At 39.9% G+C, this 20907-nt stretch overlaps 1 protein-coding gene across 3 annotated transcripts; it reads right to left on the minus strand.

Moving 5' to 3' along the window:
* Positions 1-5601: 5601 nt before the first annotated feature.
* LOC146551615 (uncharacterized) lies at positions 5602-16218 on the minus strand. Of its 3 annotated transcripts, XM_085256629.1 has the most exons (4): positions 16174-16218; positions 14747-14851; positions 6800-7396; positions 5602-6448 (listed from the first exon to the last, which is right to left on the minus strand). In XM_085256629.1, the coding sequence occupies exons 2-4, from the start codon at positions 14762-14764 to the stop codon at positions 5771-5773; spliced, it is 1293 nt and encodes a 430-aa protein (XP_085112755.1). In that variant the 5' UTR covers positions 14765-14851; positions 16174-16218; the 3' UTR covers positions 5602-5770. The 3 variants fall into 3 exon arrangements, with proteins under 3 accessions (XP_085112755.1, XP_085112754.1, XP_085112753.1); XM_085256628.1 differs by lacking the exons at positions 14747-14851; positions 16174-16218 and having other exon boundaries at positions 5602-6445; positions 6800-7617; XM_085256627.1 differs by lacking the exons at positions 14747-14851; positions 16174-16218 and having other exon boundaries at positions 6800-7617.
* Between the last annotated feature and the right edge of the window lie 4689 nt (positions 16219-20907).

Below are 20907 nucleotides of genomic sequence, written 5' to 3' on the forward strand. Positions count from 1 at the left end.
ATTTGGACCTGCTTTGCCGCCACCGCTGGCTACATGGTCGGCCCCCTGAACTGTCTGGCCTGCATTGTCGACCTCTAGGTCGACCCCCTGAACCTATATTAGACCTGTAGCATGTCTGATTCCTCTGCCCCCGCTTTGTGAAAAAGAGCATCTTTAATCCTTTGAACATATTTCTCAGTAGAAATATGGGGGCGGCTGTTGTAAAGGCTCACCTTCTAGCACATGGAGTTATTGGACTGTTTAATTAATTCATGCATACCAGAAGCATCGCGTCACCCCCGCTAACAACCACCTCAGTGGCTTCACGCCTACGCTTGAATTTTTGTTTTTTGTTCCCTGTTATACTGATCATAAAGCTTTTTCCCCCTTTTTTAAAAATAAAAACCATCTTGCTGTTGCCCTGTTTTCTGATTTTATAGCTGAAGATGTTGTACAGTAACTAACCCTAACCCCTAAATTTTAAATGGTTTAAAAGCATGTAGAAGAGGATATTTAGGCAAGTCCATTTCTCCTTTTGTTATCAAGAAGCACGGACAAAAAGGAAAAATAACCCTGAATCATTGGTCATTGGTCCCCACCAATGCCAAAACGAAATCTACGCCCACTGTCTCTTCCATTGCCGTTTCACTCCAAACGTAACAAATGTCCAACTCAGACAGTGTTCTCAATTTGCATTCACATACAGTGAAGTTGCAGCTTGTTGGAAATGCATCTCCATCCATCCAGTCATGATGATGGTGTTTTCTCCTTGCTGATGCCTTTTGCACATACTGCTGTTGCTGCTGGACCCCTCGCTGCTCAGGATACTGCTGTTGTCTCTTGACCTGCCATGTTGTTGCTTTTGGATCTGCATTTCTCGACAGTCAAGTGGAGGGTGCGTCTGTCCTCTCAGTAAGTGAGTGAGACAGTAGACAGTGGTGAGGAGGGCTGTGTGAAAGCAAAAACACATAAATATGCCTGACACCCGTAAACGAAGCAGCATCTGGCTGCAGTTTAAAGACTCTTTTGTTTGTCTTGGTCTCGTCTCGACTTCGTCTCATCTTGGTCTTGGTCTCGTCTCGACTTGGTCTCGACTTGTTCTTAGTCTTGTCTTGGTCTCGATACCCTCTGGTCTTGGTCTTGGTTTTGGCAGTCTTGACTGCAAGTCTAGTTGCACCAGTGGTGCCATGAGCAGTATCTATCTGCTGCTCATCAGCTGCTATGCCGTGGTTATTGTCACAATGTGGTGTATTTGGATCACTCGATCCTAAGTGGATATGGATATGATCCAGGATTGGATGTTTTGTATAAAATTTGAAAGGAACAATTGTTCCTTTCCCCTTTGCTGTGTACTCTGCTGATGCTGTTTTCAAAACCTACCACACTCATGTACAGTATCAGTGTCACACTGAGATATTTCAAAGATAATAATAATACATTTTATTTGAAAGCGCCTTTCAAAACACTCAAGGTCACTGTACACATTAGAATAAAAAGCAACATAAAAACAAGCAGTTTACACAATCGTAAAAGCATAAGACATAAACTAATTTAAAAGAGCAGAGTGGAGAGGTTATGTGGGATAAGCTATTTTGAACAAGTGAGTTTTGAGTTGGGACTTAAAGAGAGAGAAGGAAGAGATATTTCTTAAATCAGGAGGTAGGGGATTCCAGAGTCGTGGAGCAGAGCAGCTGAAAGCCCTGCTCCCCATGGTGGCAAGACGGGGGGAGGGGACGGAGAGTGAAAGGGAAGAAGTAGATCTGAGACAACGAGATGGGGCGGTGATCTTAACCAGATCAGAAAGATATGGAGGGCAGAGATGATGAATAGCCTTAAATGTGTACAAGAGTATTTTGAAATTGATACGATATTTGACCGGGAGCCAGTGAAGCTGCTGCAGAACAGGAGTGATGTGGTGGATAGAAGGGGTCCTGGTGATGATACGGGCAGCAGAGTTCTGGACGCGTTGAAGCTTGTGGATGGATTTTTGAGTATAAAAATAACCTGAATAAATACAAAAAAAAGGGAAAGAGCTGTCCAGACCTCTGTCTCTGACCATCTGTGTTAACACTTGAAATCGGAAACATGTAAATGTAACAAACATGTTAAAACATAAGAAATCAGGAAGGGGCAAAAAAAGCATTTTGCTAAAAAAAGATTTAGAGCAGAAGTTTTTAAAATGAAGATATATTGCATTTATTTACAATTAAAAACACACAGAGCAGAAAGTGTGTTACTGTTTTACATCCACAGACACACAAGAAAAGAAGCCGGCAACGTGAGGTCAAGTTATGGCAATTTTATTTGTGTATTTCAGTACATGTATTCAGAATAGAGTTTTTAAAAACAAACAAACGTCCCAAGTCAAGTTTGGGGGGATTTTTGTGAAAGAAAGGTTGAGAGAGGGGGAAGGAGGAAGAAACTATTGCTCTCCTTAAACTTGATGCTGCTGGGTCAGTTTTTTCTCAGCAGTCTGCTCCAGAATCCACTCCTGTCCTCGGCTTTCTTTTCTTTTTCTTTTGCCTTCAGCTCTTTTAAGGTTTTGTTTAGCTGCTCCTCGGCGTCTTTAAATGCTTCTTTCAGCTGCTGTTTGGCCAGTTTGACTTTCTGTTTCAGGAGCTCTTTAGCTTCCTTTTTGTGCTTTTGCATTTCTTTAAGTGCATCTTTGCAGCCTTTCTTGGTCACCTCAGAGGCTGTCGTTTCTTTCTTGAATACCTTCAACTCAATTTTCTCTTCTGCAAGTTCTTCTTGCACTTTCATCAGTTTCTTCTTCAGAGTTTCACTTTCCTGTTTTGCCTCCCATTTTCCATGTGTCTCTTTTTCTATTTCTTCCTCTGTTTCCAGCAACTTCTTCCTCATGTTTTGAGTGAAACTCGTTGTATTTTCCATTTCTTTCTTTGCTTCCTGTATTTTAAATTTCTCTTCCTCCAACACTTTTTGAGCTTCCAACAATTCTTTCTTCATATTTTCAATCTCATTTTCTGCCTCATGTTTACGTTTTTTCTCCTCTTCAAGTTGTTGCTTTACATGCAGTAATTCCTTCCTGAGTATTTCAGCTTCAGCCGTTACATTTTCAGCTTCTTGTGTTGCCAACTGCATTTTCCTTTTCTCCCCTTCAAAAGCTTCCTGCACCTCCTGTAATTCCTGCATCACATTTTCTGCCTCCTTCTTTGCAGTTTGATATTTATTTTTAGCTTCTTGTGCTGTGCTTTTCTCTTCCTGCAATGCTTTTTGAGCTTCCAACAGTTCTTTCTTGATGTTTTCATTCTCATTTTCTGCTTGTTGTTTTCCCATCTTCTCTCCTTTAAGCTTTAGACCCACATGCAGTAATTCCTTCAATACTACTTCGGTTTCAAACTTTGAATTTTTAGCTTCTTCTCTTGATTCTTCTGCCACTTCTTTTAATTTGACATTTTCAGCCTGTATTATTTGAAATTCTTCTCGTAGTTTAATCAGCTCAGACTGTTCTGTACTGTATGGTGACGCACTCACCAATCCTCTTCTCGATCTCCCTTGATTCATTTTGGCCTTTTAAACAAAGGAACCAAAGTTTTGTAGAGAAGTGAAGTTTTCGATGTGTTTTTTTTCTTCAACCGTCGTCTGTCCTGCACAGAGATGCTGCTGTAGATGTGTCTCTAGCTGTGTCTGGATAAAATGAAAAATGCTGTAACTAAGTGCTTGTGTTGCACAGTTCTACAAAACATTCCATTCCATGCATGCTCCGCCCACATGGTCAGGAATGTCAGGTGCTGCATCACCAAATGCTGCTCCCGTTGCCTAGCAATAACAGCTGTTTACTTTTTGGGGTCTGGTTCATTATTTAATAAAGAAAACATGTCCAAGTATTGCAACCATGGTGCTGAGGCTCAGTGCATATTCTAGCCTGCTGTGTGGGTGGGCAGCTAGAAATCACTGGTGGGCAACATGAGAGAGGAGAAAACTGGAGCAGCCAAGCAGGGAGCTGCAGGTTGCTGGTTTGAGTCTCTGTTCAGATGCTGGTGTCTCCTCTCTCTGAGATGTTTGCAAACAGTCCCAGATAAAACAATAAGGATAATAAACAAACACGTGACTAAACTAACATTTATGACACTGATATGTTTCATGTGATGGCCTCTATACAGCAGTCACTGCAAGCATCCACATCAGCACACTTACTTTTCTTTAAGCAGGCGTGCTGGGGTCCTCCTAAGGAAAGTTTGAGAACTTCATTTCCTTCATGCTGGTGAACTTTTTACCAAATTTTTTTCATCAAAGCTTCTCCATCACTGACAGCGATTGTTTGGATCTTCACACTCATCTCCATGAACCCTAAAAAATGAGTTTCACTTTGCTCATATAATGCCAGGAGTGTCTCCATATTCCACAAAAGTCTATGCAAACATGTAACAGTATCCCATATTCATAAAAATATTATTGATATTATAACAAAAGCTGTCTCCACCACAATTGTCCCAAGTGCTTTTTTAAACAGGATTTTAAACCAGAGGATTTCCCTAAAGCTTAATTTTTTTAATATTTTGTAGACAACAACAGAATCATTTCAGAAAAACTCAAAATGACTGGTGTCAATATTATTTGCCCCACAAAAAAGGTCAAATATAAAAAAATATTGCACAGTGAAAAGGCACTACAGCTCAGTTGTTCCCACTCGCCTTTGTCCTCCTGTTTCCCCTCCCTCTCCCCTCCAACGAGGAGTTAAACAGTTTGATGGCGTGTGGGACAAAGGAGTTTTTAAGCCTGTTGGTTCTTGACTTTGAGAGAAGCAACCTGTCGCTGAATAGGCTCCTCTGATTATTTACGAGCATGTGCAGAGGATGCCCAGCATTTTCCATAATGTCCAGCAGTTTCTTTAATGTCCTTTTCTCTCCCACTATCACCAAAGTGTCCAGCTTCATGCCGACCACAGAGCTAGCCTTCCCGATTCGTTTTTCCAGTCTGGATGAGTCCTTTGCTGTGCTGCTCCCCCAGCTGTTTCTGGTTCTGTTTTGGTTAAGTCCTAAGTAGTCCTGATTTTGAACTGTTGTAGTCCTGTTTTGAGGGGAGAGATGATGAATAGCCTTAGATTACTTACTGGATCCACCCCAGATGAGCTGCTTTTGCAGTTCCAGGAAACCTGTACTCAGACCCTAAACCCTGTGAACCCATTAAAAACCAGGCGCCCAAAACGTGTTCCACAGCCCTGGTTAAATGAATCCACCCAAGCAGTCAGGCGTCAGTGTAGGAGAGCAGAGTGAAAGTGGAAGAAAGACAAATTGCAGGTTTCTTTTGAAATGTTAAAAGAATGTTTCTCAGGTCATTGTGTTAAATTGTCATAATCGCCGTGTTCTCTTTAAGACTATCAGCTCTACTCTAAACAACCCTGAAAGCCTCTGCTGACACATGTCATCAGTTCCTTTCTTTCTTTGTAAACAAGGTCGAGTCTGTCAGGTCAGCAATAGAACTTCCTACAGATGACCCATCAGTGTTTATTCCATGACTGTAAACATGTTTCCATTTGTCACTTCAGTCTTTACTCTGAAATACAGGAAATGACATCATGGCTCAAAATCTTTGTCGTTCAAACAATTCTTTATTTAACTTTTTTTTTAAAAACTTTATTTAAGAAGTTAAACAAAAAGAACTTTAACAAAATACATTCAATAAAAACTTGAACAACAGGAAACTGATTTTTCATCCAACCACTGAAAAAAAAGGTAATGACTGAACACAAACAGAAGAACAATTTATAAAGATTAACATTGAACTATAGGAACAGTTTGATTCATAGCCTCATTAGAACTTTAACTTAAACTTAAGGAGAGCCGACCTGAACTCTGTGGAGCCTGATCTCCAGGGTTTTAAGTTGGACTCTGAAACCAGAGGATGTTTCTCTCTCTTCAGATTCACTCTGATCCTGTGATGGGAACGATTTCAGCCCTGCGTGATCGCGCTGATGTTTGCACAGAGCAGATAATGAAGTGAATGTTTTGGCACAGTGGTAACAGTGAAACAGTTTAGTAGTAACGTGGGATCGTTTGTGTGCAGAGTATGAACTGAGATTACTGAAGCTCTTGTCACACTGCTCACAGCTGTAGTTTCCTTCCATGTGTGTACGTTCATGCTCGTTACGACTACCTGACTGTGAGAAGCTTTTGTCACAGTGTCTGCACTTGTATGGTTTCTCTCCTGTGTGGACTCGTTTGTGTGTTTTAAGGTCACCTGCAGTGGTGAAGGATGACCCACACTGATCACAGAGGTGCTTTTTGACCCCACTGTGAAAGAGTTCATGTTGTTTTAAGTCACTTGATGTGGGGAAGCTTCTCCCACATTCTTTGCAGTATTTCAGTTTGTCTCCAGTGTGTTTACGTTGATGTATTTTTAGGCTGGCTTGGTGACTGAAAGTTTTTCCACAGATGTCACAACGAAAGTCTTTCCCACCACCACAGCGATGACAGGGTTGAGAAGTGGATCCATCTGTGTCGCTCTGCTTCTAAACAAAGACACAAAGACAGTGTAAGTCAGTCCTTCAACACTTTTATCCTGAAAGTCGCCTGAAATAAAGAGCATCTCTGCAGACGTCCAATTATATTTTACTGTTTCGATTAACACACTCAGTTTACTGGGCTACAATAACTACAATACTACCACCATAATACTACAGCAATACTTATTTAATATTACAGTAACATCTGACTTACACTTAAATGAAATGAAAACCTGAATAATGGCTCAGAGCTACTCTTCGGTGCAGCAGAAGTGCTAACATGCTAACACAATTTAATGAGCAGACTTGTTCCAAACAGTCAGACTGAACTTACAAGAATAAAATAAAAATACAAACCTCACAGTAACTGCACTTGTAGAGTCTCTTTCTGGTGTGGATCTGTTGGTGTTGTCTCAGGTACTGTGGAGTTTTAAAAGTCTTCTCACACAGGTCACATTGATAAGGTCTCTCCTCAGTGTGGGTAAACATGTGGCGTTGTAACTGTGCGTCTGTTGTAAAGTATTTGCCACACTGATCACACCAGTACACATCTTCTCCGGTGTGAATGCGTACGTGTATATTTCGGTACCCTAGCTGGCTGAACGTTTTTCCACAGATGTCACAGCTGTATGCCTTAATTCCAGAGTGGGTAACTAGATGTCTCTGTAAGTGGCTACTGTGAATAAAAGCTCTGCCACACTGATCACAGCTGTAAGCTTTAACTCCACTGTGGACGACTTGGTGTCTTTTCAGGGAATTCTTCCAGGAAAACGACTTTCCACACAAGTCACAGCTGAACGGTCTCTCTCCAGTGTGGATGAGCTGATGTTGTTTTAGTTTAAACTTCCAGGTAAAATCCTTCCCACACTCGTCACAGGTGTTTTTTTTCTCTCTCTTTCTTCTGTGAGGTTTGTCGGCCTCCTGAGAGCGCTGACTTCTCGGTCCACGTTGGTCCTGCAGTGACAGAGATACAAGCAGAGGCAGTGAGTGAAATGCAGTCATTAAACAAACTGAAGCTTCAAACTCCCTCCATTAACACTAGTTTTAAACCTGAAGGTGGAGTGTGGCACCAAACACCTTAAAGGTCTCTTATCCCCACCTACTGGTAGTAGTAACACATTACATCCAACCTGCTGTTAAAGATAATTAATCATTGTTCAAACACTCTAAAATCATGCCCATCCCTCCTGCCTGTGCACAAATATTAATGCTAACACACTCATAGTAATAAATGTTTACCAGGTCTGTACTTTTTTATATTTCCTGTTTGTTTCCTATTATATATTTCTATAATTGTATAATTTATTCGATAATAATAAATCATATGTAACAGTTACTAGCTTGGTTCAGTGAAGGATGATGTCAGAGTCTGACTGTAACCTGACGTTTTTTTTTACTTTTACTCGCTACATTAAAAAAAAAAAAAAATCTGTATTTTCTATTCCTTACATTTTCAACACAGGCTTGTTACTTTTGGTTTAAGTCATTTGAGGGGAGTTATTTCATCACTGCGGGCATCAAAGATCAAATTGATTTGAGCCTAAACAGTAACACATGAAATCCAATCCTGCATCATACACCAGGCTGTGTGGTAAAGTCCTATAAATGGAGCATGTAACGATCACTGTAACACAAACCGTAAATTTTATCTGAGTTTAAAGGTTTAAATCACCGTCAATTTCATCCTTCTATGATTCAGAGTTTGGTGACATCCTTATCATACAGAGTTCCGTTGGCTGAGTTGGGAAAAAGTTCTCAATAGAGTTTTTGAGCTCAGCAAGGAAATCTGTCAGTTCATGGTGTGAGATTATTATATTATCTTATGCCACGTTATACCCCTAATTAAAGATAGTGAAATTATTACGTAGTTTTAGTTTGCATTATTCTCCTGACTTTGAAGAAGGTGACAACTATTACAGTTATTAAACTGATTTGTATTACATTAGACTGCTGATTTATTGTGAATGAGTGATATTGTTTTATGATGCATTATACTGCTGAGGTATAAGAAATACTGTTTTCAGAGAGTCATGGTCTTATTTGTCTGATTAGAAGAGAACAGAGCATACCGGAGAGGTTTTCTGCCCCATCTCATCAGGAGGAGATAAAACAGGGAGCCAAGGCCGTCACTTAGGCGCCGTAAGAGAGAAAGAATGTGAATGTTTAGGTTTTATGACTAGGTGGAGGGGGGCTGAAGCTATAAGAATGTGAGAAACACTCAGACGCTTCGAGATCAGGCGGACACCCTCCCGCGCTCATCTCCCCTCCGGATGGTTTATGCTCAAAAGTGTTGAATTGTATGGAATAAAAGATTGTTGATTGAGCATTTATACACCGAGTATTGTCCTTCCTTCAGCCCAAAGATCAAAAGAATTGGGAGATTTAACAATGGACATGGCATGTATGATGCAGTGAAGGCATTTCAAGTGAAGCTGTCACAAATGCACCAGTGCAACCTGTCTCACTTTCCCTGTTGCCAAGTAATGTTGAACCAAGTCGGCGCACTTTGCTGATAAACTGAGCGCACTGAGTTCGCGGCGCTTTGGTGACTGTGAAGCACAAAAAGAGAATTTCAAGCTTCTTCTTTACGTGGAAACTGCACCTGTGCAGATTCAGATGGAGCTGCAGTGTAATGGTACACTCAAGGCAAAGTACGACACTGAATGGCCTGCACAGTTTATTAGTTCCATTCCTGCAGCAATGCCCCAGCTCCGTCTACATGCAGCTCCAACCTTGTGTATGTTTTCATTTATTTTTTCTGGGGTTTTTGCAGCATGTTCATATTTCTAACTTGCATAATTTTGACAGGATATATTTTTATGAAGATCAAAACATTTAAAGTTAAAGTTGATTTTTTTAAGTTTATTTATTCTGGAATAAAATTCCTGTCTGTTTTTATTCATATTTCTGTTTAAAAAACATGGTTTTAGTGTGTTCAATAAATGTTTATCTTGTTTGGCCCGCGACCTAAAGTGTGCCTTGAGTTTTGCTCCCTGTGCAGTTGAGTTTGACACCCCTGGTGTAGAGGATGGAAATCAGCCAGGACAACTCATGAAACATCTGCAGACATCTGGTTGAATTCAGTTGTGTACATCCACAGAGAGCAGCAGGTCAGCTGATCACAGCCTGTACATTAAGAACATCGACTGGAGCTCTCAACAGAAATGATTGTGAGCTGTGACTCTTTTCCCCACACTGAGCCACTACAGCTGATTTTAGGGTTGAATCCTGCTGAATCCCACTTTAACCTCTTCCCTGCCCATTTTCCTCTTTAGAGGCAAAGTCACCCTCTACAATGTAGGCATTGTATTATTACATGAATATTACATTACATTAATATAGCACAAGGTTCAGTTAGTTTTGCATAAAATATATATCAGTACTTCATCTTTTACCCCTTTAAGACCTACCATAGAACCAAGAGCTTATGTTTATATTTTTACTAAAGATGGCACGATACCACTTTTTTATGTCCGATACCATAAATTTGGATATCTGCCGATATCGATATGAATCCGATATAGTGTATTTTTTAATCAACAGAACTGTTTTTTTTAAAATATCTTGCTGTTTTTGTATAAGTTCATACTCAAGTTAAAAAACAAAACACTAAAGCTATTCTGTTATACCTGTATGCAAAAAATACACAGCACCCAAATATTTCATAGTTCAGTAATAGTGATCAATCTAATACACTTAATCCTACTCCATCCTCCCTATTCTGGTATTTTAAGGAGTAAGTAACCTAAATAATAGGGCTCTAAAACTCCCAGCAAAAAAAAAAAATAGATAGGGAATCACCCACCCTCCACTTCATGATGCTTAATCAACATAATCAACTTTAATTTGATGCAGTGTGAAAAAAGATTCACAGAAATCAATTATTTTTCAAGAATAATTAAATAGATTCAACATCTTTCTTCAACAGAATTGCAGACTGCACAGATGGTACCTTCCCAAAGGAAAAAGTAGTAAAGCTTACTAGGGTATATTAGGCTTAGTTACTATATACAGTCATGGACTTCTATACATTTTACATCAGATTAAAACTTTGGGTGTAAGATTCAGATAATTATTTATTAAAATCTAGACATTTTAAATGAGAATAAGAAAGAAAAGGATGTCTTTGTGCCCCCTTTTCCCTGTTAATGCCCTATCGGCCACCCCGGCTAAACTTTGCTAGATCCGCCCCTGCACAGTTACCAGCCGTCAGCTAGAAAAGGATCCTGGTGTAGAAAGTAATATTAAATAAATTCTAACAACAGCTTATCAAGGTTTTTGTATTGTATTGTATCTTTATTTGTTTCAGACATATAAAACAAAAAACAATATATACACACTACATATATTTTCATTTACAGATACGAATATATATGTAGATATACACACACACACGTATGTGTTCAGATAAACAAAAAATATATAATGAAATAAAACAAAATCGTCTGACATAATGTAACAATGTTTGGTCTGAAAAGGAGTAGGAAGAAGTATGAACATACTTATTAATTCCTACCCCTGCTCAACATCTTATTGATCCCACATAATTCACCTAATTCCCATCATCACATACTCCACACGATACACGAGGAGAACCTATATAAACTTGGCTACCGTGACTGATATAATTTGGATATAATTTGATATTTTTTATACATACAATGGGTGATCATCTTTATCGGTATCATATTCTTCCAAAATCAGTTTTCGAAGTATTTTCATGAACTTACTAATTCCTGAGCATTGCTGTAGATCTATAGTAAAACTATTCCACAGTTTTACCCCATAAATAGTGACACAAAAGGTTTTAACCTTTGACCGTGCTTTAAGAATCCTTAGATTCAATTTCCCCCTCAATTCATAGTCTCCTTCTCTGTCATAGAACATCCTCTGTATATTTCCTGGTAACATATTGTATCTGGCCTTGTACATAATTTTTGCAGTTTTATATTTTATAAGATCCATAAACTTCAGTATTTTTAATTTCAAAAACATGATGTTAGTATGGTCTCTAAATCCTGCTTTATTAATCATCCTGATTGCTTTTTTTTGAATTTTACATATTGGTTGAAGTGCAGTTTTATATGTGTTTCCCCAAATTTCCACACAGTATTCCAAATATGGCAATATAAGTGAACAATAAAGTACCCGGAGTGATTTGGAAGGCAAAAAATATTTAACTTTACTTAGTACGGAGATGCTTCTTGACAGTTTGGCTTGTATATGCTTTATGTGAGGTTTCCAGCAGATTTTGTTATCTATTATCACACCCAGAAATTTTGTATCCGAAACTTGCTCTATTTCAACATTGTTTACTAATAATTTTGCTCCTGCATCTTTTTTACAATTTCCGAATAACATAAATGTAGTTTTTTCCAAATTTAATGATAGCTTATTTCTATCAAACCATGTTTTCAGTTTAATCATTTCTTGTGTGACAATTTCCAAAAGCTGATGTAAGTTCTCTCCAGCACAAAAAATATTTGTATCATCTGCAAATAGAATAAACTGTAGTATATCTGATGTTCTGCATATATCATTGATATAGAGGATAAACAGCTTTGAGGTTAAACGTGCTGCTGTTGTTCAGCTGCTGGTTTCCTCTTTCTGGCGCGAAGTGGGCAATAAACAAACAAGAGAGACGGACTCGCGACAGAAAAGCCGATCAGCTGATCATGATTTCATGACTGAAGTAGCAGCAGGAGAGGGAGGGGGAGAGAAGAGGCAGTCGCTCCATATATGTTCCATCGCAGGAATGCTTTACAAACATTCAGAGACGAACTTACACACTTGCTTTACTTCTCTCTGGGATAACTTCCTCGGAGATGAAATGCCGGATTGGTAGCGAGGCTACAAATACACACAGCCGCTCTATCACGTGAGCACACTGCTCCGACGTGCTACGGTTATGAGCCGAGTTACGCCATGTCGCAAGTTTTGTGAGGTGCTTTTTTGAAATTTAATGGATCGGATTACATTTTTTATTTCTCTCCGATATCAGATCCAATAATTTACGTCAGTATCGAACCGATACGATACGTGATATCGGATCGGTCCATCTCTAATTTTTACATGCCCTTAATGCAGGGCTCTAGAGTGCGACCAATTTGGTCGCAAATGCGACCAAATTTTTCAGTGGTGCGACTAAAAAATATATTTGCTTGCACCTGTGCGACCAAATGTTCGGGTAGCAAAAAAATAAAAAATAAAAAATCTGCAACCTTCCCTGTGGTCAACAACAGACACACATTATGCCCCTATCGTGGACTAAACCAATCAGAGATAGTAAGGGGCGGGACCTCTCTGATTGGCCGTGGTCCAGTTGAAAGTGCAGGTGGAAGTGGGAGGTGAGTAGCTTGAATAAAGCGATATCAATTCATTAAATCCTGAATCGACTTTTAAATATAACTGTGTTTTGCCAGAAACGCCAGATTCTCAGATTAAAGCTCACAAAACCATTTCAACAACAACCAAACAGCAAATGAGAGCAGGTACACGGACTCCACACAAAGACGTAAACACAGAGCCAACGCATCAGAATCAGCTTTGTCTTTCTCGGCTTTCTCAGCTTAGCGATCCTGATGCGTCCGGTCCACGCTGTGATTACGTCTTTTTGCGCTGATTCTGAGCTGCAGGTTTTGTCTCTCTCCAACCAAAATTCACTGAGCCAGCAGCAAAAGAAGCAGCAAACTGCGTTTCACATTTGATCAATGTCATCATGAATTTTGCTGTTTTGCTTCCACGACTATTAAAATCACACTTCATGCACAGCTAGCTCTCTCTCTCTCTCTCTGTACTTCAAGAACAGTTTCCCGTCTCCAATCTCTGTTTTCTGTATTATTCATTCGCTTATTACCCACCAGTCTACCGCTGTTTACGGCGCTGTGGCTGCTGTCTTTTTCTATTCTTTTTTTCACTTAAATGACATCGGACAAGAAAGCCTATTTTTTCTGTTGTTCAATACTGAAGAAATTTAAACTTTATATGCAGAACATTGTAGAATATTTTGAAGGTTATCTGCTATAAAAAGCCAGACAAGGAAAATCTCCTTCATGTTTTTCTGTGTTTTATTCTCAGTTACTTTCACACAAAGGCATCTGCTGTGATGTTCACAATTCTGAAGAAGTCAGTACTGATAAATGATCAGAATTATAATATTTCTGACTGTCTGAGGCTAAGTTGAATCGAATCGGGACTTTGAAAACCGGAATCGAATGGATTATAGAAATCAGTGATGATACCCAGCCCTAGTGAGCAGCCTAGGCACGACAGAAGTGGATGTAGCTGTAATAGGAAAAGAACTATTGCTAACTTTTCTGTTAAGTTAAGGCCTGATCCTTCTGAAATTCATAGCCAGTGCTCTGACACGGTGTCATCAATCTTTGAATGCTGAAAAAGCACAGTGTATCCAGAAAAACACATTATATTATATAAATTATTATAAAATTTGTGTGCGCCTAACTTTTGTGATGGTACACCTAACTTTTTAAAGTTAGGCGTACCGGCAAAAAGTTAGTCTAGAGCCCTGCCTTAATGCCATTTTGGGGAGCATTTCAAGTTGCTATACATCAATATGACCATTATATCCCAAATGTTAATAATATCTATGCATTAAGTCCATAGTAACTACATAAAGTGCAAAAAAACTGCAATAAAATACAAAAAAATTTAAATTGTTTTTGTTTTGTTTTTTACACATATTTGTAGTTAGAAAATTGTATCCCTCAAAACTGTAAATTTAAAAAAGTTGCACATTGTTTCCAACCACAGGAAATTTGTTTTTGAGCATTTTTGAGGAAAAACAAAAATAAATATTATAATGCAAATTTGCAAACAAACAGCATGTGCATCAAAATAAACTATTACCAACAGTGCAGTTTGAGTTCTAAGCATCCCAGAAACAATACAGAAAAGAATAAAGTCAAACATGACTTTTAAAAACACCAGTATAGGTGTCGCTGAAGGCAGGTTTTGGCAGGTAAAATTGGACATGTGATAGTTCGCGCTGGCATCTATTCCAACATAGGAAGTGCTATGAACAGCAAAGCGTGTTTCTGGTATATTATGTTTTTTTGCTGCAAGTGCTTTTTATGCAATTTCTGCAAATACATATGTGGAAGGAAACGTGACCTAGGGCAAGCTGATGGCATAAGATGTAAGTACAACTATTCCTAAATAAAATAATTGTGTTAGCTTAAGTGCAGTTCTACCGGGATTTTAAAATTGTTACGCAAAACGGAGCATTCCTGCTCCAATAGGCCTTAAAGGGTTAATGGAGTATTTCTTAACACTAGTATCTGTCACCTTCTTTGTCGAACTCATTGTTTTCTCTGCAGTGGCTGAGCTGAGTCCAAGTAGCTGAAATGTTCCCCTGCTGCTCCGTCAGACTCTTCTCCTCCTGCTGATCAGCTGGGACACAAAACAGAACTTTGTTAGGCTCCACACTGCACTGAAGAGTCAAAGTGTCTCATATGTTCATCTGAGAGCACAAACAACAAATTTTAGCTTCCCTGGGTGAGCAACTTGTTTAAAACATACACAAAAGGTTTGAGCACCGATACCAAATTCAGCAGTATGGCACACCAGTACCAGGAGAGCAATTCCTCTTTAAAAAAAGCCCTGGCAAAGAACAAAAACAGAACAATCGATGGACCTGCATAAACGAGTACAGTGTTTCCCAACCACTGTGCCGCGGCATATATACGTGTGCCGTGAGAACTGATCAGGTGTGCCGTGGAAGATTATCCTATCTGAGTGGGTGTAGAAATCTGAGCCATGATCTGAGTAACCCTCATCACTCAGTCACACTCCGATTCTCTACTTATATCAAGTCCATTGCACTACTTTCAAGCATTCTGCAACCTGTCCTCTAATTTATTCTTACTGTCTTACTGTTTATATTGTTTTCCATGCACGGTTGGTGTGGAGCACCCACAATTTAGTTGAATATGTACAAAGACAATAAAAGACTATTCTATTCTATTTTAAAAACTCTGCAGTACTTTTAAAACACAGATCCCCTCTTGGGGTTCGAGGCTGTATTTGTTTTAAAAATGAATCTCTGGTATCTCTGGCCTATCATTATTATTTTGCTAACAGTTAATCAGGCTCATTTACTGAATACTGATCAGAATTTATCAAATTATCTTTGAAATTATTCTAACAACAGGCCTCTCAGAGTGAGGCCAGTTTTTACAATCACATGCCCTGTGGGCTGACACAACTTTGCTGATAAGACAAAGGCAGCTGTGTTTTAGTCTGGAATACATTTATTTTTTACCTTTCTTTTAAATTGATTTCATTATAGCACTTTTACCGCCAACATATTTGGATTTTTTGGCGCTGGAAGTGACCTTATATTGATGATGGCTGGCGTTAGCTAGCTAGCTAGCTAGCTTGGATAGCACGCTGCATTCAAAAACTATGCAGGTGCCACACAGTGACAGAGATGCTAACTAGCGCTTAGTAACAGACTAATAAAATAATAGAAACTCTGATTACACTTAGCTAATTTAAAAGCTTTCTTCTAATAATAACACTGTTTTCTTCTCTGTGTTTCATTAGCATTTGTTAATATTTTCTTGTAAATTAGTTTATAGCAGCTTGACTTGATGTAGAGGCTTTTTCTTTCAACTGGTTCACAAATAACTGACAACAGAGACCGAGGAGAGCAACAGAAAACTTCACTCAGGAGCTAAATTCAAGATTGACTGAACTCAGATCAAAGTTACCTTAGTGCTTCACTTTAGATGAGGAAGAAAAATAAACTAAAACACAAACGCAATGAAGCGGGAACTTCGCGGCTTCTTCTTCTTTGGGGTTTTTCTTTGGCGGTTAGAGCTTTAAGGTGCATTACCGCCACCTGCTGGACTAGATGGTTCTTAAACTAAAACTAGACATTTAAAAGTATTTTAATAAACAATAAAAACAAAGACAAAATGTTTCAGTGTGTTATATTCATGAACATAAACATCAGATGGCTTCAGCTTACGCTTACCCCCATTTATTTAAGAGATTTTGCTCTCTGCAGGCGAGGATTTTTTGTTTAGAGGATCTTTGTAAGCCTGTATTTACTTTAAAAGAAGGGAAGCACTTCTTCATTCTACAGAAAAGGTGACACATTACAGATGAGTTCATAAAAAGTGTCTCTGTCACTCTTTCAAGGCTCTGTCATATGGAAGAAATATAGTATCATCAGAATTCAAGTATTTTTAGACATTGAATTTATGACACTGAATTTTTATCCTCCAAATTTCCCTGCAAAAATATTCACCTGCAAAAATTCACCTGCAAAAATTCACCTGAAAAAAATTCACCTGCAAAAATTCACCTGAAAAAAATTCACCTGCAAAAATTCACCTGAAAAAAATTCACCTGCAAAAATTCACCTGCAAAAATTCAACTGCAAAAGTGATGAACTTTAATGACCCAAGCCAGAGCAATCAGCACCAGATCGAGTCGAGTGGCTCTCAGCCAATTAAATTACGCTGTTTGATCACATGACACCGTTTGCCAGCAGTGTGTCTCCTAAAAGAGAGCTGTTTAAAGGTGAGTGATTAAGTTTTTCTCCTAAATAGAGATCATTACAGAACGCCTAGTCCTACTTAAAATCCCATTTATTATTATTTTTTTTTTTTATCATCTACTCGAACTAAGGAAAACGTTTGACTAACTCAAAGACAATTTCCACGCCTCCCCTGCCTGACTGCAGAGGCAGTTTTGAATTTAGGAGCGCCAAGATGGCAGCGGCAAACCCTGGCGGCTCTCCGGTGAGTATATATATATTTTTTTATCTTCAAGTTTGTCTTTTGAAACCTTAATTTTATTTAAATCCGTTGCTCACGTATAAAGTACACAGACGGGGTCTTTGCTCAACTCGTCTGAGGCGTGTCTCACTAAGCGCTACATGCTAGCATCCTGCTAACCGAGCTACCCTTTACATGCTGTGCTTTAGAAAATGGGATACTCGTTAAAAAAAATACTCCGCAGATATTGATAGATAGACGAACACTGCAAATATAATGTTGGAAACGAGAACGGCCTTTGGTGAAGGGGTAAAATACACCATGAATAAAGCCATAGAGTGAATGGCTGCCATGGTTGCAGAACAGCCTGATTTAATGACAAGAATGGGGAAGAGTGAGGTGAAGTGAACCACAGCCACAAAACACGGTCAGACAAGGCGGCAAAAGGGCAGTGATCTGTCCGTCAGTATGAAGTTGGTGTGTGCTTTGGTGAACAAAAACTCCAGACTGGTAGCAGGAAGATGGGAGACTCGTGTTTCACTGGAATAGTGGTGAATTAAAACATCCTTTGTTGGGGACATTTCGGTGTAAATGCATCCATACAGGCAAGACAGAGGCAGACCAGACAGTGAAGAAAACAAGGCAAACATTAGAAATATAAAAACGGAAATATAGGATGAGTCGGGGATGAGTTCCTGCCCCAAGTGGAGGAGTTCAAGTATCTCGGGGTCTTGTTCGCGAGTGATGGGAGAAGGGAGCCGGAGATCGACAGACGGATTGGGGCTGCAGCTGCAGTAATGCGGACGCTGCACCGGTCCGTCGTGGTGAAGAGGGAGCTGAGTGTAAAAGCGAAGCTCTCAATTTACCGGTCGATCTACGTCCCTACCCTCACCTATGGCCTTTACATGACTAACGTCCCCTCTTCTCCCTACCTCACATTAGCCCCCATCTTTCTTCCAGGTGGAAAAGACCCGTCACCTTCTGGGAGTGGCGGCTCCCGTGGGAACAGCTCCCACCACCAAGTCCCTGAGTGAGTCTCTGTCCCCCAGCGTGAGCTCCAGCACTCTGTCCACATCCACCTCCGTCTCCTCGCAGATCTCCAGCACCACCTTTGAAAGCGTGAGAAGGAGCTGGCCACCAAGGTGAGAAAAACGTGGGCTTAGTGGGCGTTCTTGTTGCTGCCTTCTTCCTTCTCTGCTCGGTCTTGTTCCTGTTGTGTTGTAGTGCCTGCGCCTTCTGACACACACCTTCAATACTGAATACAACCAGCTGGTGAACAGCATCAGTGACTGCAAGGTGAGAAATAATACAAAGAAATTAAAAAATAGCCTTTCTGTGTCACATCAGGGAGTTCCTATATTGACGTCTACCTCATCCTGCTGTTGTTTCACTTCAGCTTTCTCTCATCTCACCGATCGGACGTGATCCATCCGTGACGAGCTTCAGCAGTGCCATCCTCACCCCTTCCTCTACCTGCCCCTCTCTCTCGGACTCCCGCTGTGGCTCCATGGGCCAGAAGTAAACATATTTTTAGGAACATTGACCTCGATCTGCAAACGGTTATTGACAGGTTATCTATTTGATTCTAACTTGGTGTGATTTGTGTTAAAGGACCCCTGAGAACAGCTCACGTGCCTCCAGTCCCTCCTGCTCAGACTGTGAAAACTTCCCGATGGTTCCCACTCTGGAGACCTCCTACCTTGCGCGGGCTGCAAAGAACGAGTTCCTGAACTTGGTGCCTGATATTGAAGAAATGCGACCAGGGTGAGTAATGCCATATTAACCCAAATACTGTCACTATGACATGTGTCTCACAGACCAAATGTAAGTCGACACTCATGTTCTCTAGTTCAAGCAGAAATGATGTGGATCGATTCAAATTCCTGAGCCTGGATGATTTCAGCTGGAAACAAACCAACTCTGCTTCTTCCTCAGATAATTCAATTCAATTTTATTTATATAGCGCCAAATCACAACAAAAGTCGCCTCAAGGCGCTTCATAGATACAGAGAAAAACCCAACAATCATATGACCCCCTATGAGCAAGCACTTTGGCGACAGTGGGAAGGAAAAACTCCCTTTTAACAGGAAGAAACCTCCAGCAGAACCAGGCTCAGGGAGGGGCGGGGCCATCTTCTGCGACCGGTTGGGGTGAGAGAAGGAAGACAGGATAAAGACATGCTGTGGAAGAGAGACAGAGGTTAATAACAGATATGATTCAATGCAGAGAGGTCTATTAATACATAGTGAGTGAGAAAGGTGACTGGAAAGGAAAAACTCAATGCATCATGGGAATCCCCGGCAGCCTACGTCTATTGCAGCATAACTAAGGGTCACCTGGTCCAGCCCTAACTATATGCTTTAGCAAAAAGGAAAGTTTTAAGCCTAATCTTAAAAGTAGAGATAGTGTCTGTCTCCTGAATCCAAACTGGAAGCTGGTTCCACAGAAGAGGGGCCTGAAAACTGAAGGCTCTCCCTCCCATTCTACTTTTAAATACTCTAGGAACAACAAGTAGGCCTGCAGAGCGAGAGCGAAGTGCTCTAATAGGGTGATATGGTACTACAAGGTCATTAAGATAAGATGGGGCCTGATTATTTAAGACCTTGTATGTGAGGAGCAGGATTTTGAATTCAATTCTGGATTTAGCAGGAGAAATCTGCTCTCTCTTTCTAGTCCCTGTCAGGACTCTTGCTGCAGCATTTTGGATTAGCTGAAGGCTTTTCAGTGAGTTTTTTGGACATCCTGATAATAATGAATTACAGTCGTCCAGCCTGGAAGTAATAAATGGTAAATGCCCTGTATTTATATAGCGCTTTACTAGTCCCTAAGGACCCCAAAGCGCTTTACATATCCAGTCATCCACCCATTCACACACACATTCACACAATAAATGCATGAACTAGTTTTTCAGCGTCACTCTGAGACAGGATATTTCTAATTTTAGAGATGTTGCGCAAATGGAAGAACGCAGTCTTACATATTTGTTTAATATGTGCGTTGAAGGACATGTCCTGGTCAAAAATGACTCCAAGGTTCCTCACAGCGTTACTGGAGGCCAAGGTAATGCCATCCAGAGTAAGAATCTGGTTAGATACCATATTTCTAAACTTTTCAGGGCCGAGTACAATAACCTCAGTTTGATCTGAATTAAGAAGCAGAAAGTTAGCGGCCATCCAGGTCTTTAAGTCTTTAAGACATTCCTGCAGTGTAACTCATTGGTGTGTGTTATCTGGCTTCATGGACAGATAGAGCTGGGTGTCATCTGCATAGCAGTGAAAATGTATGCTATGTCTTCTAATGATGCTGCCTAGGGGAAACATGTATAATGTAAACAGAATTGGTCCTAGCACTGAACCCTGTGGAACTCCATAATTAACCTCAGTGTGTGAAGAGGACTCTCCATTTACATGCACAAATTGGAGTCTATTAGATAGATATGTCACAAACCAAACTGTACACTGGTAAACTGTTACAATAAAAAAGACCGTAATTTTCTTTACTCTTCTTTATTTATGTAACTTTTGTTTTCACTGGCAATTTAGTGTTAGGTTAGGACAAAAAACAAATTAGGAAGGTTAAAGACAGAACATTACTAGATTGTGGTTTTAATTAAAATGTAGCCTTTGACAATGCTGAACACATGAGAAGCTACTTTAAGGCATATCACCCAATTTGTAATATTGCTAAACATTTCTTAAGGCAGACAAGTTATGCTGGCT

Source organism: Mchenga conophoros, linkage group LG19, assembly GCF_057382185.1.
Source record: "Mchenga conophoros isolate Kocher_MC1m ecotype Shallow Benthic linkage group LG19, M_conophoros_male_GT1.1, whole genome shotgun sequence".
NCBI lineage: Eukaryota > Metazoa > Chordata > Actinopteri > Cichliformes > Cichlidae > Mchenga > Mchenga conophoros.